The 17,279-nt window shown below is 34.7% G+C and overlaps 1 protein-coding gene across 1 annotated transcript; it reads right to left on the bottom strand.

Moving 5' to 3' along the window:
* Positions 1-230: 230 nt before the first annotated feature.
* On the bottom strand, positions 231-17,267 carry LOC123552235 (death-associated inhibitor of apoptosis 2-like; the record flags this gene model as incomplete). The annotated part of the gene is made up of 8 exons (XM_053532440.1): positions 231-3,219; positions 7,101-7,145; positions 11,426-11,686; positions 12,266-12,394; positions 13,009-13,033; positions 14,018-14,154; positions 16,941-16,979; positions 17,141-17,267. Coding segments are annotated over 8 exons (972 nt in total), but the record flags the coding sequence as incomplete, so codon positions are not given.
* Positions 17,268-17,279: the final 12 nt, after the last annotated feature.

A 17,279-nucleotide genomic window follows, 5' to 3' on the forward strand; every position in this document is an offset into this window, starting at 1 on the left:
GTCTAATGCACCACATATGTAGCCCATGCATAACATATGTATCCCATTCGGTTTTTCGCCCCAAAACATTTTTCTAGCAAATTAATCACCATAATTTTCTTTTTCTGGGTGGGGTTTTGCATACGGAAGGTTTCGAGGGCAAAATTTAAGCAAACGCAGGGCAATTACAACGTATTTCCATCTCTTGATAAAAATGTTGCTAATTTTCAGTCATACCGCTTCACGGAGGATAAGTTTTTCTCTGTCATTTCTACAAATACAGGTAAGGTAAATGCACTTACGTGTTAGTTAATGTATACTCGGTTGCACTGCATCGCAATTTTTTGGCAAAACAATGTCATTTCCGCAAAATTCAATCACAAATAAAAACCTCACCTGTTTTTCTGCGAAATGTTTACCACATATGTACTACCGGAAGCACAACATATGAATTTAAGCGGTGCCCATTTGGGAATACATATGGTGGATCCCCTCCCGTGACAAATGTACATGCACGAGTAATCTTTGTCTGTTTTGGGTTTAACACCGTTTTTCAACAGTAGCATAAGTAATCTGATTGTTGCTTCATTTACTTAGAGGCTACCTATATGTAGAATGTTCAATTTAATTTTATACACTACTGGCTTAATACTCTTTTGAATAAATATTCTTTTTAAAAATGTTTCTGTCTAATTTTGTTTAGGTAGAAATGTGACATACATAATGTGTCATATTTTTGCAGGACATCATTTTTATATTAATGTATATTGGCAAAGTGCCCTCGGCTTTGCTTTTAACTTGATATAGACAAACAGAATTTATCCCTGTGAGGAAACAATGTCATGCTGGTGACAGTTTTAACAAAGATACAAAAAATCAACATTGTACTTGCCTACAAATTATCAAACTTGATCAAAATTTCAAAGTAAACTAGTAAAAAGCAGTTCTGAACGGCTTAAAACCACTTCTTATAGATTAAATTGTTAAACTGGAAGAATAAAAACTGAAATTAGTTAAATATGAATTAACTGACAAGAACATAAGATTCACGAGATGAAAAATGTGAGAATAGTATTTATTTAAAAAAATTTGTACTGCAATGAACTGAAAAATATCAAAAATCTTTATACAAGCAGGAAGTAAGTTTTAAATGTTGTCATTAAAAAAAACCCTGTAAACTCTGGAACTGAAATTTGCTAACCTCAACATTCCATTATTTAAGTCCAAGAAATATTTGAAGCACACCAAATTTCCACTCTGTAATATCAAATTCATTCATATATATTGCACAGTTTGTAACTGTAATACAAATATTGCTTCTGATCAAAGAATCTGTGGCATAGCATTTTGATATCTATTGATTTGTGACATACATTGAAAAAGATCATTTTGAGGAATTCACGCAAGAATTATAAGAACTAATGTATAGCCCCTGGTTTTATAAAAAACTTGTCCCAGCTTTATACAAGTAATACTAATGTACTACCTGGTTTTATATAAACAGATTCTGGCTTTACAAAAGCAGTCCTAATATAGTACCTAGGTTTATACAAACCAGATATAATGTAGTACCCGTCTTTCTACAAAGCTGTCCTTGCTTTGTACAAAGTGGTCCTAACATAGTACCTGGTTTTCTAAGATCCAGTCCAAATGTAGAACTGACTTTATACAAAGCAGAGAATATGTAGTACATGGTTTTATAAAAAAAACTAGCCTTTATTTATTACTAGCCTTTACACGAAGTACTGATTTATTCAAAGAAATAAAATGGTGACCATTTATTGTAGCCAAACTATAATGATTTTTCTTCAGGTCAATACAATCTAAATTATATTTAAGTCAAATTAAGAACCTAGCCCCTTTGATTTTCACATACAGGATAGACTACACATTGTATTGGTGTGATTTAAACCCCACCCCCATTTCCCTCTTCAAAAAGTAAGTATTACAACTTCAAAAAAGAAGGCTACAGAAGTCTGAAACCAAAATTCTTAAAAGTTGCTGGTGCCAGATCAATCAAAATTACTAAGTCTGTTTTACAAGGGTTTAATACAAAAAGGCTAAAAGGTTACATATCATTTCACCAAAACATACTGTCATCTTAACTATTTTCCTCACAAAATATAATACTATAGTTGTTCACCACTCCCTATTCTTCTCCTTTCAAATATACTGTCATTTAACTAAATTTCCCACAAAGTACAATACTTTAGTAATCACCCCAATACCCCACTCCCCCAACCTTACCATTCTTCTCCTTTAAAACATACTATCATTTAACTAAATTTCATACAACACACAGAACTTTGGTCATTCATTTTCATATACCCCAAGTTGAGTGAAGTTCTCTTCAATATTAATACCATACCCTTATAAAGCTGCTGAGGACAATGCAAATACCGGCTAAAGATATTTGAACACTTATTATCAAGTTTAAAAGATTTATAAAAGTCTGCAGCAATTAACAACATTTTGAATTGTATAAATATTTCTTTAACTTTTGACCAAATGCAGCAGTGGTAGCAAGAAAGTCACAGATCAATTGAGCAAAAGTATGAAATTCCTTACAGAAAGTACAACAGGATATAATACATTATATCTAAAAGGCAAATTCCAAATATGTGAAACTGATCATAGATGCAGTCTCCAACTGGAATATTGTAAGAGGACTAATTTCTGAATTTGCACATGTTAGACTGGGAAGGTTGGCTGTAGTCTATCAAAAATATATCCATCTTTGCTGATATATGCCTAGTGTTATATAAATATTTTCTGCCTTAAAAACATATAAAAAAGAAGAAAATATTCCCCACATCATTTGCAACCCTTGTACAATTACACCAGAATATGGAAAAAATAGTTTGATAACAAGAAATTTGGTTGTAACAACCAGAGCAGATTTTTTATACTCACATTTCTTTTTAATGTTCTTTTATTACTGTGCCTATGTCTGATTTTGTTTATATGTAAATATCATCTGTAAATGTTAGACTTAGCAGTTGAGCAAATGTTACATTATACAACCAGAGATTTAGGACATGTATGTTCTAACTGTGCCTTTGACAAGAGCTCGACATATTGGACATTTCCTCATTGCTGGCGCACAATCAGCACATGTTACAAGATGGCCGCATGGCAGAAATACAATGCAGACTGTATTATCCAGGCAAACTTTACACAGTGTCTGCTCCTTCAATTGCTCATTCTCTGCTTTGATTGCTTTAGGATCCTGTGATGCTGCTGTAAAAAATAAACATAAAACTTAGGCATTCATAAGCCAAAACTGTGCCTTTGACAAGAGCTCGACAAATTGGACATTTCCTCATTGCTGGCGCACAATCAGCACAAGTAACAAGATGGCCGCATGGCAGACATACAATACAAACAGTATTGTCTAGGCAAACTTTACACAGTGTCTGCTCCTTCAATTGCTCATTCTCGGCTTTGATTGCTTTAGGATCCTGGGATGCTGCTGTAATAAATAAAATGGTTAGTTAATTTGGCATTTTGTCATAAATTTTACATTTTCTCATCTGAGAGAACCAACAATTTGAGATTTCTACTGCCAAAAGATTCCTGAATTTAACATTTTTCCAACCCAACAAAATAGACAATTTCTGACCACATAAAAACTATAAATTTAAAAATTTCTCATCACAGGAGACCCACAGATTACATATTTTCTCTTCACAACAAATTTGGTATTTTCATCTTGCAGGAGACCCAAAGATTATGTAATACTATGTTCTCATTGCAACAGATCTGATACTTTCTAACTGCAGAAAACTCACAATTGTATTTTTTCTTAAAAAAAAAAAAAAAAAAACACGCCAGAGTTTAGATTGCTAAGAAGACCATGCGTATTGCGAAGGCAAATCCACATCAATGTATCCTGGTAAAATAATAATAGAAAACCGAAAAAGAAAAAAACGGCCTAAATGTTAAAATGGTCAGGACAGAAGTCTGAAAAATACATATACTGGCTGCACCTCCGATCGGCGGTCACCTGACTTAAGCGGCCAAATTGTCTGCTTCCCCTGGCTGGCTGCTTAAGACCGGTTAGACTGTACATCTGTATTAGTATCAATTCATTCTTGTAAGGGGTATTGATGCTAGACGAAACGGTCCCATTTGGTTAACCAAGAGATGGCCCATATAAAGCAACCGAAGTCCAAAATGAGGTCAAGGTCAAACTGAGGTCAGGTGATGTCTGAAGATGAGGAATGGTCACAGGTTACATCTGCATTAGTAACAAGTCATTCTAGTAAGGGGACTATTAATGCTAGACGAAACAGTCCAATTTGGTTAACCTCGTACAGATGGACGAACAAACGAACGGACAGGACAATCACTATATGCCTCCCGCATCAGTAGATGCTGGGGGCATAAAAATATTACATTGTCACATTGTAAGAGAAGCATAAACTGGACATTTTTGAATTGCAGTGAAACAAGAAATTGGACATATTCTCACTGTGACAAATGTGGCATTTTTTCATCACCAGTGCACATGTATTATCTGTATGCATTACAGGTATACAATGAAGACTGTATAGACCAGACACACTTCAAACAGTTTCCACTTAATTAGTTGCTCACTCTCTTCTTTGATTGCTATTTGCTGTAAGTAAGAAAATATGTTTGTCCCATGGTAACTTTTTTGGGGGAAACCGGGTATGATAACTACCCACTAAGTTAAGTTCTAATATTGATATGAATTTGACAGACACAGACTGAAGGTTTCTGTAGTTATTCACAAAAATTGTTTTTGACCTCATGGTTACTTTGACCGTGACCTTTTGTTAACTGATCCCAAGAATAAACTGCAACATCTATTTAACACAGAAAATTATCCTATAAAGTGTGACTGCTGTATATCAAAGAGTCCAGTTACAGAAAAAAACAAAATTGAGTATGTACTAAAGCTACGCCCTCGTGAAATCATTCCGCGGACGTATAACTTCTTTCCGTGTATTAATAATGTTAAAACATGGTTTTTCTATACATTATTTCTTAATTATGTTGCATGCATCATGCATTTTCATCCAATTAGTATTCCTAAATCTATACATATTCTAGCGATAGATAATGGTAATTTTCAATCTGCAAGATGAGAACAACTGCATACAAAACATTTCAGGGTGAAGAGACTCATTCAGATATAAGGAAAGAGAATCATTCAGATAAAGTTTTTGTCTGAAACAATATCTACAAATCATCAGATTTAAAATTTCCTTGTCATAATCCAGAGATATTATGCTTTCATAGTACTTTTTTTTTTTTTTTAAATAAAAGGATACAAAAAAAAAAAAACAAACAAACAAGTGTTCCCAATATCAATGATGCCCAGCACCATTCTGCAAACGTTTCAGTTCAACTGTTTCTGCCCCTTCAACTGCAGGCAATAAAAATATGCTGCCAGAAGTATACATTTTAACATATATGCAGTGACTTTTATTTACATGCCAGTCACACACAAATGAAATCAAACTAAGTTTAACTGAAATACAAAGTTAAATACAAACGAGCAATAGTAAACAACATCAATTTACTTAAGCAATCAATGATTTGTATATGCAGCAAAACTAATATTGCATTATAATTAATTTAAATATAGTTTTTACATGGTATTATCTTGTTAGAGTACTAATGTTAAATTATGTTCTACTGGTGTGTTCCAAATTGTTAGTGCTATTTAAATCCAGAAACAAACTAGACATATCCCTGACAGAAAGCTTACACATCTCTTCTGTGTCCAATATTCCTAAACAATGACACACAAATCTACACTTCATGGTGATCGTATGTATGAAGTTTCACTGGAATTCCTTAAAAACTAAGAAAGAAGTTTGGGACACAAATTGCTTAGGACAGACCAACTGTAAAATGATTTCAACCCATCACCCTCCCCTGTAATCCAGTTTGCTGTGTATTTCATAGAGGTGCTAGGTCAGGAAATACATGCATTCTGAAAGCAGCCTTATATCAGCTCTACAGTAGAGAAAGTTATTACATGGAATATATTTGTTGAAAGAAAAGAAGTATTACAACAATTTAAGTTTAAAACTGTTATATCTTTGTATGTTTCAGGAAGGTCAATACATGTTTAATGAATATAAAAGAAAGTTAAAAGGCTCTGTGATGACTAAAGGGTTGATGTGACTGTAAAAGCAAATTTTTTTACACATGATAACAGTTCCACTTTTATCTCAACAATCTAAGAGTAACTCTTTATTAGAAACACTATTTTTGTTCCATTTAGAGTCATATATACTGAAATAATTTAGGTCATATGGTGACTTTTCCAGTTTTCTGATAGTACAAACCCTCTAGGCATTGTTTTAGGCCTATGTGGGAACTTTGGTAGAACACCCAACAATTCATAAGTAAGTTTGGCGACTTCCTGGCATGAAGAATTCTACACTGAAGAGATAAGAAAATGCAACAAACATATGCCTGAATATATTTTTTCTACAAAAAGCATCACCTTGAAATGTTCAACACATACATACCTCGATACTCTATAGCCATTGTGTTCAAATTTAATCAGCACAACAGACCGAAAAATTAACACAATGGGAATAGAGTATTGAGATGTGTATGTGTTGAACATTTCAAGCTGATGCTTTTTGTAGTAAAAATATATTCAGGCATATGTATGCTGCATTTTCATATCTCGCCAGTGTACAACCAAAGTGAGATTTTGAACCCACACTGCTGTGGAGCAAGTGATTCGAAGTCAGTGAACTTAAACATTCAACCATGGACACCTCAATTCGAAAGTTAATATACAAAATGACAGTCTAATGTTCTTTGCCAGGTAAAGAACTATCAGGAGAGACTATCGAAATAAACTGAACGAATTACTAAAATTTGTATGTATTAGGCATAATTTTAAATATAAATAAAAACAGTTTAAAAGAATCAGCTACTTCTTGTACACTTTGCGTTCTACAAGGAAATTGTGTTATAATCTAGAATGTCACATATCCCAAGATTCTGTTAATGTGATGTCTCCATTGTGTAAAAAAATCTGCCTTTACAGCCGCTAGTGTTATAGTGAAAGGTAAGTAATAAACATTAAGCTCTAACACAATATTCCAGATTACAAAACACTATACCTTCATCTTCCTTAGGAACAGAGTTGGTGTTGCCCTCTTTTTTATCTATAACATAAGAATAATTTTAGAAATATGCCTTATATTTGTAAATAAATAAAATTTACAGTACATTAGATCTTCAACCTCTTTTAAAGAGGAGTTAACTCCTTTTTGTCTATAATGATAACATGACTATTAGTAATACACAGATACAGGCTTAATAAAATTAAAATGTGTGCCATTCCATACACATGTATTAATGCTAGGTTATGAACTTAATTTGTTTTCCTTAAACAGTACTTAAGAAAATCAAACAAAAAATAAATAAATAGACAGTTTCAACTGAAACTAGCACTCACAGCAGTCTTTCTGACCATTCAACTGAAACTAGCAATCACAGTCTTTCTGTCCAGACAACTGATACTAGAACCCAGTCTTTCTTCCAATTCAACTCTTACTAGCACTCACAGTCTTTGTGCCCATTCAACTGAAACTAGTACCTACAGTCTAAACTCTTTCTATCCATTCAACTGGAACTGGCCATTTGGTCTTTCTGCCCATTCACCTGGAGCTAGCAATCACAGTCTTTCTTCCCATTCAACTGGAACTACCACTTGCTGTCTTTCTTCCTATTTAACTGATACTAGCACTCACAGTCTTCCTGCCCATTCAACTGATAATTTCTGCCCATTCAACTGAAACTAGTACCCACAGCCTTTTTTCCCCATTCAACTGGAACTGGCCATTCAGTCTTTCTGCCCATTCAGCTGGATCTAGCACTCAGTCTTTCTTCCCATTCAACTGATATTAGCACTCAACTAGCACTCACTGTCTTTCTTCCAATTCAATGGATACAAACATTCAGTCTTTCTTCCAATTCAGCTGATACTAGCACTTACAGCAGTCTTTCTGCCCATTCAACTGAACTAGCACTACAGCAGTATTTCTGTCCATTCAACTGAAACAGGATTCATACAGAATTCTGTTACTCAATTTCCATGATATTTCTATGATCTTCAGTGATTTTCCATGATACGGTAATGTATCACATGACATTAAGGCAAATTATTGCATACAACTAAATATTAAATAACAAACATCAGAAGAAGCACTATTTTTATGTTCGTCAAAGTTTCTTTCATGGGTCGTGCCTTTCATGTGTGACTTTATTGCTGGCTCACCCATATCTGATAAATTTATGATAGAGTCACAAACAGTTCACAATGCTTTGTTAAGATCGGCCTTGAATGGTTTCAACCACGCTTTATAGTGTTCCTTCCGACACCATTCGTAATTAAATTTACAGTTTCCTTTAAATTTACACATATTTCACGCTTGCCGTGGGTGCTGCCATTCACCAGAAATATTGTCTAGCAACAGCTGGTGTCGTGGTAAAATACGCCGCGCGAGTCACACGTTCGTACTCAAAACTATTCGTACTTAGCGAAAACACAAGTTCAGACATCTGTAATCAACAAACGACCTTTGATTCTCAATCTTTAAAAACTTTCTCGTGAAATACACTGCTTGAGAGAATTTTTCAAGGCAATTTCTTAATTTTCCATGATCTGTTTGGGATTTCAATGATATTTTCATGATAAAATCTATCTTTTCGAAATTCCATGATATTTCCATATTTCCAGGTCTGTGCGAGCTCTGTGAAACTAGCATCCAGTCTTTCTTCCCATTCAACTGGAACTAGCACCCACAGTCTTTCTTCCCATTCAACTGGAACAAGCACCTACATTTTTTTATTCCCATTCAATTGAAACTAGCACCTACAGCCTTTCTTCCCATTCAACAGAAACTAGCACCCACACTCTTTCTTCCCATTCAACAGGAACTAGCACCCGGTCTTTTCGTCCATTGAACTGAAACTAGCAACCACAGTCTTTCTTCCCATTCAACTGGAACTAGCACCCACAGTCTTTCTTCCCATTCAACCAGAACTATTTATTTATTTTGTTGGGCTTAACGTCTCCCTGACAAAAGTATAGGTCATATGGCAACTTTCCAGCTTTGGTAGTGGAGGAAGACCCTAGTTGCCCCTCCAGGCATTATTTCATCACAAGCGAGCACCTGGGTAGAACCACCGACCTTCCATAAGCCAGCTGGACAGCTTCCCTCACATGAAGAATTCGCCGGAACTAGCACCCAGTCTTTCTCCCCATTCAACTGGATAGCACCCACAGTCTTTCTTCCCATTCAACTGGAACTAGCACCCAGTCTTTCTGTCCATTCAACTGAAACTAGCACTCAGTCTTTCTTCCAGTTCAACTGAAACTACCTCCCACAGTTTTTCTTCCCATTCAACTGGAACTACCACACACAGTCTTTCTTCCCTTCCAACTGGAACTAGCACTCACATTTTTTTCTTCCCATTCATCTGAAACTAGCACCCAAAGTCTTTCTTCCCATTCAACTAGCACTCACAGCAGTCTTTCTGTCCATTCAACAGAAACTAGCACCCACAGTCTTTCTTCCCATTCAACAGGAACTGGCACCCACTGTCTTTCTTCCCATTCCATTGAAACTAACAGTCTTTCTTCCCATTCAACTGAAACTAGCACCCAGTCTTTCTTCCCATTCAACTGGAACTAGCACCCAGTTTATTCTTCCCATTCAACTGAAACTAGCACCCACAGTCTTTCTTCCCATATAATTGGAACTAGCACTCACAGCAGTCTTTATGTCCCATTAAACTGGAACTGGCACCCAATGTCTTTCTTTCCTTTTAATTGAAACTAACAGTCTTTCTCCCCATTCAACTGGAACTAGCACCCAGTCTTTCTTTCTATTCAACTGGAACTAGCACTTACAGCAGTCTTTCTGTCCATTCAACTGAACTAGCACCCACAGTCTTTCTCTCCATCCAATTGATACTAGCACCCAGTCTTTTCGCCCATTCAACTGTGATACTTGCACTTACAGCCTATCTTCCAAATTAAAAGGGTAAGTGTAATTCAAGGAAAGAAAAATATCACTTTATTTTGCACAAAAAAGCCTATGAAATTACTACTGTCATACAATGGTATAGTAGTGACACACAAAATTTCTATAACAACCACTGACAGATAATAGGAATTATATTCTTTTTTATCTTTATTAAGCAGATATTTTTTTTTCTACAGTGTAGAAATTACACTACTTAAAACACAATGTAATTGGAGAACAACATGAATTGTGTAGAATTTTATTAAACCCTGATTTTTTAAAATGAGAAAATTTGAGGAATGAAAAAAAAAAACAAAAAAAAAAAACAGGAGCCCATGTGATTTTGTGCTATACTGATAGTGATTTGAAAATTTTGGACTTAAAACAGACTTTCACAATAGCAGTCTATGAGAAAATCACAACTGTAATGACATTTTCACATACAGAATTTTTTCTATAATGTAGAATTAAAAAAAACTTTTTAAGATATGTAATATAACATATTTTCAATCATATTGCCAAATAAGATATAAAGGCTTGTGTGCTTATTTTTTAAGAATTTTGCGTAATTCAAGAGATATGCAAAATCAAAGCTGATCTGAAATACATGGAATTAGATCACATGTCAACATTTTTGTTATCATATTTAACTTTACAAAGAAAGAAGTCACTTTTATAGATGTACACAAGGGCTGTCAATTATATGCATGATTTTCCTTTGGTATGCTTGGTCCAAGCTTTATTCTAAGATATTCCGACAAATGATTATGCCATGACTTCAAGTTTATTGAGCTCATCTACCAAAAGTAGATTGTGCACTAAAACAGAAATATTTACATGTAAAAAAAGCAAGTCTTGCACATTTAATCCTATAACAAAAAAATTAAGTTTGTAATCCTTCTATCAAATAATGTTTTACTGTGTATGCAGAACACAATATATCTAAAAAGAGAAAGTATGTCATAATTACAAGTCCTGTTCTATATCAAAACAAGGTGCATCCATTTAATCAATTAGTCAATGCATCCATTTAATCAAATAGTCAAAGTACTTGTGCAAAGTTTCACCCAAGATTTTCAACCACTTAACCCAAACTTTGCAAAATGGAACTAGAACTACAATCTTCTATATAAACTACACTACAGGTGGCCACAACTATCTAAATCTAACAGGTACATTTTAAAGTTTTCTAAATTTTCCATTTTGCAACTACACTAATTCCCATCTGTGTTGATCAATAATAAATAAAAAGGGAAGGGGCCCAGGCGCCTGGGGAAAAGGTTCCAAAACTCCCATCTGACTCTAAACCAAGTGATAAACTCACATTCCCACTTGTTTTTACCTATTTCCCTCTGTTAAGTAGAATACATAAATGTGCACAAAATGGTAGAACATGATCTAAAAATAAATACCTTTGTTTTCGATTGAAGCTTTCCCTTTTTTGTCTTGGTCTTTTGTCTTTTCTGTATTAGATTGAACAGTAGCACCCTCTGGAGCTTTTGCAGCTTCAGGTTTAGTTGTCTGAGGTGGAGGTTTCGCTGGTGGTTGTGCAGCAGCTGCTTCAGGAGGGGCATGTGCTTGCGCAGGAGCTGCTGTAGCTTGTGGTGGATTCTCTGCTTCTTCGATCTCTAATACCTTCTCCATCAAGAACTGAGCTGTGATCTTTGAATTACCTAAATCATTGACAATCCCTTTCAATGTTCAATAAAATCTATGAGGAGGTACATTAGAAGCATAGAAAGCAACCAGGCAAAAAAATGGCATTCTTAGCTTGATTCAGTCCATTCATGTTTTGACCAGTCAACTCAGTACCATTGTTATAACTATTAAACTGACTACCAAACATCCAATCTTATCTGAATTAATGACCCTAATATGCACTGAGCATACAATCCTGTACTTTCATTAAATTTTGTTTAGTACAGTAAACAAAATTATGAAATTTATGTAAAAGGCACATCTGAAAATGCTGAATCAGAACCTCAAGACCACGATGACAGTTAGTAAACATAACAGTATGGTATATTGTATGTTCAGATAAACAGTGACAATAGAAGTCCTGAAGTTTAGCTAGATGGATATTTCCTCAAAATTAATGGTGGACAACACAGAGAATGCACTTAATACAAAAGAATGATAAAACAGCATTATAGTTTTCTGAGAAGTAAGCCACTAAGTCTAAGCACCATAACCATACAAAACAAAGTCAAGACAAATATTTATAAATGCCTTGTTTTATAGGTAGAACATACCATCTTGTCGTAATATCTGTTCTATAGCCTTCTTTATAATTCTAGGCTGGTACCCCATCTCTAACACACTCTGTGCAGCATCAGAGAGCAAAATTCTCTCTACTTCTTGTGCTGGTAACTGGTTCCCTGCTGAAATTGTACAGATTTAATAGAACATAACTGGCAATTTCAAACCACATAAAACCCAGTGGAAGAGTTACCAGTTTGCACGACTTTCTCCTTGCAGCAAAAAATATAGATATATTTTCATTCACTGCATGCCTAAGTCAATATGACCAATACTGGACCATTGTTCATGAAGACACATATTCAGGTTATGACCAAAGGCACTTTCAAACCTTCATATTTAGCACACATTATTCTAGGCTGGTAACCCATCTCCAAAACACTCAGTATAGCATCAGAAAGCATGGTTCTCTTTGCACACTGTACTGGCTACTGGTTGCCTGCTTTGACTTAATGTACAATTCTACAAATACATAGTTAAGTTTTACAGAGAATTAGTGAAAACCTGAATTGACTGAAGGCAAATAACAACAATTTGAAATGATCTGAAACACTAAACATGTGAATACTTTAACTACATTTATTATAAAATACAACTGAATTCTCTGAATGCAACATATTTCCACTAAAGTTTAATGACTAACCAGAAAAAAGAAAATTCAATATTCTAAAAATGCAACTATCAATTTTCACCACAAAATATCTGGCAAGTACGTTGGGATGCCCAATTCACTTACCACTACTGTTGGACTGAGCTTCATTCTGAAATACATATAATTAAAAGCATATTGTAATGTTGATTAATAAACATGTGTTTCCAAAATAGCCTTGTAATAAATTCTATAATTTATGTGTCATTTGGCCCAAGGCTGCTGACCAAGAGGAAATTTGACACATTGGGGAACTATTACTAAGCCATTGTAAAGACAAATGTTTATTGACAGTTCATTTTATGACTGCTTTTGAAATTCTCAAAAAAAATATAATTTTGTGTAAATAAAATAAACTGGCCAACTTGGAAAAAAATAGCAAGCACTGGCATAACTGCTGACCTTTCAGTTGCATTGTAAAAATCAAATGTCATGGAATAAAGAAGTATGTTTTGTACCTGGTACTTATATTGCCCTATTGTTACAGACCTATCAATTATTGTATAAAATGGTATAGAAATAACTGTCTGAGTGCTTATCTATGCTTTTTAAGCTTATTTATAGTTGACACATGAAACACATATGAGCAAATCCTTCAAAAGCCTTTTCGTAAAATTAGTGGAAGGATTGTGAAAATGCTCTAATTCCAGAAGCTTCCCAGATTCTTAGTATTCCAGGTGTAAACACCCATACACAGGACTTTTATTCAAATGATAGTAATCTTAGCTGAAAGAGTTGGGGGCCAGAAGCCATGACCGTTAGTTTTGCAGTCAGTGTTACCACTGGACCGCAGTATCCACTTTTCTTTATCTATTGCAATCACGTTACTGATAATAGTAATGTTTCATGAGAGATAAAGGCAAAATAATAGTGTAAAAAAAGTTCAATGACTGTAGCAAGAGCTGTCAGAAACCCTCATATAAAAACTAAAGAAAACAGATACATAGTTCTCTGGTAATCAATATTTACTGCCACTGCAACAAAGTACTTATTAAAATATTGTATTTATCTAATCATATATGATAAATGAAAGATACATTGTTATTTCACCATTAAATACAAAATCTTAAACTCTAAATGAGTTATTATAACTTACGTCTTGGGAGTACTGAACAGCAAGTTGGACGAGGTTGACAAACTCCTCCCCTTTCTTCTGTTTTACAAACACACAGTTACGAGACCAGCGGGCATGCTCTATCCATGGATTATCATCTTTGGTCCAGTGACGTAAACCTAAACAGTTGAATACAATTAATGTCATATTTTGAATACAATTAGTGTCAGATTAAGCCTGGCTGTTTTATATCCTTAGAATATGAATGACTCAAGTAAAACATTAGACATAATGTTGTACAAAAACAAATGTATTAATTCCTTACCACAACAGTATTCTGAATTCACAGACAAATCATAATTTTAACCTACATGTACAAACAAAGCATCACTCAAATGCCTGAAAAGGAACTTCTATGATAACAAAATAATGCTGTATCAACATTAATAAAACCGAAATTCCTGGTTGAAAAACAAAATTGCCATTGATCATTCATAAATATGTACATAAGAGTTGATAAAAATAACAAAATTAACCATCCACTTGAAATCTGTTCTGTGCGTGCATGTCCAAGAATCGGATCAACCTGTAGGTAAAATTAAAATGTTGACAGAAAAGAATGTGCCTAAGAAGACATATCCAGTGGTGTAGTGGCTTTTTCTGGTATTTAAAACTATATAAATGTTCATAATATTATCAAAATACCATGCAACTTGAAATTATCATCAAATGATAGCTATTACTGAAAACTATAAAATTCAATAAAGAAAAATGAAAACACATGAGTAAATGACAAAACTGATTTTTTTGGCAACAACCTAAGAAAGAAGAAAAGTAACAGATGCAAACATATGAAAAAATATCATGTATGTTGATGTCAACTGCAAAAATGAGTTTGAATCCAAGGTATAGACATGAATGCTGTAAACAGAAATTCACATAAACAAAAATACAATGTTGCTAACTAAAGTGTCACAATTTAAAAATTGGTTTGAAAGCTTTCAAAACACAATTGTGTATTTTTTCATTAATACAGGTGCATTGTGAACAGTAATGAATATGACAGAAATTCCACAAATACTACAATTCTCTACAAATTTCATAATTATAGTAACAACAACTTTATCCCCACTGATCCTATACACAATCCCAACTGTGGTTTTTCTGTATGCTTCCTATTGAGCAGAATCTGTTTTTTTTTCTTGTTTTTTTTTTTTAGTAATGATGACCTTGATTACATTGACCATGTATTTAATCCAAAGCATAATCTAACAATATGATATAGAAAATCCAAGTTTCAACAAGGCAGTCTGAAAGACAGCTAAATCCCCCACCACTGTTATGGATAGTGAAAGGGTAAACCTTTGACATTGAGCTGTGACCTTGACCTTGAACTGACATGACTGACTCATGAATTCTGCACATCATCTTGATAAGGTGATCATTTGACCAAAGTTTCATGAAAATCCTTCAAGGGGTTTAGGAGATATAGAGCTCAAACCTTTGACCTTGAGTTGTGACTGTGACCTTGAGTTGACATAGCTCAATCATGAGTTCTTGACGTGGTAATCATTTGACCCAAGTTTAATGAAAATCATTCAAGGTGTTTAGGAGATACAGTGTTGACACAAAATGGAAGGCTCAAACCTTTGTGACCTTGACCTTGACCTTGAGTCGGCATGGCTAACTAGTGAGTTCTTCACATCGTCTTGATGAGGTGATCATTTGACCTAGGTTTCATGAAAATCCTTCAAGGTGTTTAGGAGATACAGAGGGGACACAAAATGGAAGGCTCAAACCTTTGACCCTGAGTTGTGACCTTGACCTTGAGCCAACATGGCTGACTCATTAGTTCTGCACATTGTCTTGATGAGGTGATCATTTGACCCAAGTTTCATGAAAATCCTTCAAGGGTTTAGGAGATACAGAGCAGACACAAAATGGAAGGCTCAAACCTTTAACCCTAAGTTGTGACCTTGACTTTGAGCGGGCATGGCTGACCCATGAGTTCTGCATATCCTCTTGATGAGGTGATCATTTGACCCAAGTTTTATAAAATTCCTTGAAGGGGTTTAGGAGATACAGAGCGGACTTGAAATGGAAGGCTAAAACCTTTGACTTTGGGTTGTGACCTTGACCTTGAGCCAACATGGCTGACTCATGTGTTCTGCACATGGTCTTGATGAGGTGATCATTTGACTCAAGTTTCATGAAAATCCTCAGGCTGTCTAGCATACCCCGACAAAAAATTAGGGCTAATTTTAGGGCAATTTGTACAAAAAAATAGGGCTAAAATTAGGAATTTGGTACAATTTTAAGGAAATTTTAGGGCTAAATTTAGGAATTTTCAAATCAAAATATGGACTTTAAAGACCATGTAATGTGCTTATCTTATGTGATTGACATAAAAGTAACTCAGAAATAGTGCTTTATTTACAGAAAAGACGTCTCCTAGCTTTCCACTGTTCTGAACTGTGCTAAATTGTTTTTTTCTGAATTAGAAGAACTTTTAAACAACATTTAAAACATTTTCTCTTTTTGATCATTGCAAAAAAGTTAAAAAATTAGGAATCTTTGTGAAAAAATAGGGCCTTTTTAGGAATTTCCTTTGATTTTTTTAAAAAAAATAGGAATTTTAGCCAAATTGAAAAAAAATAGGAAAAAGTAGGAATTTTAGGGACGCTAGACAGCCTGAATCCTTCAAAGGGTTTAGGAGATATGGACCGGACACGAAAGTGTTACGGACGGACAGATGGACGGAAGGACGGAAAGATGGAAGGACGGATGGAGACCATTCCTATAACCCCCCACCACTTGTGGCGGGGGATTAATCAAATAGCTCTTTCCAAACTTATTGATATGGCATCACGCATTTGATGCTGCCCTCCCTGTACATCACCAACATAAAAACCAGGTTCTCAAAGTCGAGAAACCTGGCTAGAACAAGCAGAAAATTTCAACTTACCTATGCCACAGTAAAAGCAGCGGACACAATCCCCAAATCCTGAAAACAGATAAAACAAAAACATAGATCATTCAGGTCAACAGACAGCTAATGCTGAAAGAGAATTATAAATACTTCACTTGCTTTCAAAAGTACCTTTTTTCTTGTATAAAATGTTAGAAGTAAAGAAAATTATGCCTAGAAAACACATAAAAACTAACCTGCATAAAAGAAACCAGCCTCTGCAAGTTCCTGTGGGGTATGACTTGCTGTATCAGGCCATCCGCTGTAGCTACCTTCTCTGGCTGTCTTTGTAGCATACTGGGTGTGTTTGGGTATTGCAGTACTTATGCCTGTCAG

Source organism: Mercenaria mercenaria, unplaced genomic scaffold (genome assembly GCF_021730395.1).
Source record: "Mercenaria mercenaria strain notata unplaced genomic scaffold, MADL_Memer_1 contig_125, whole genome shotgun sequence".
NCBI lineage: Eukaryota > Metazoa > Mollusca > Bivalvia > Venerida > Veneridae > Mercenaria > Mercenaria mercenaria.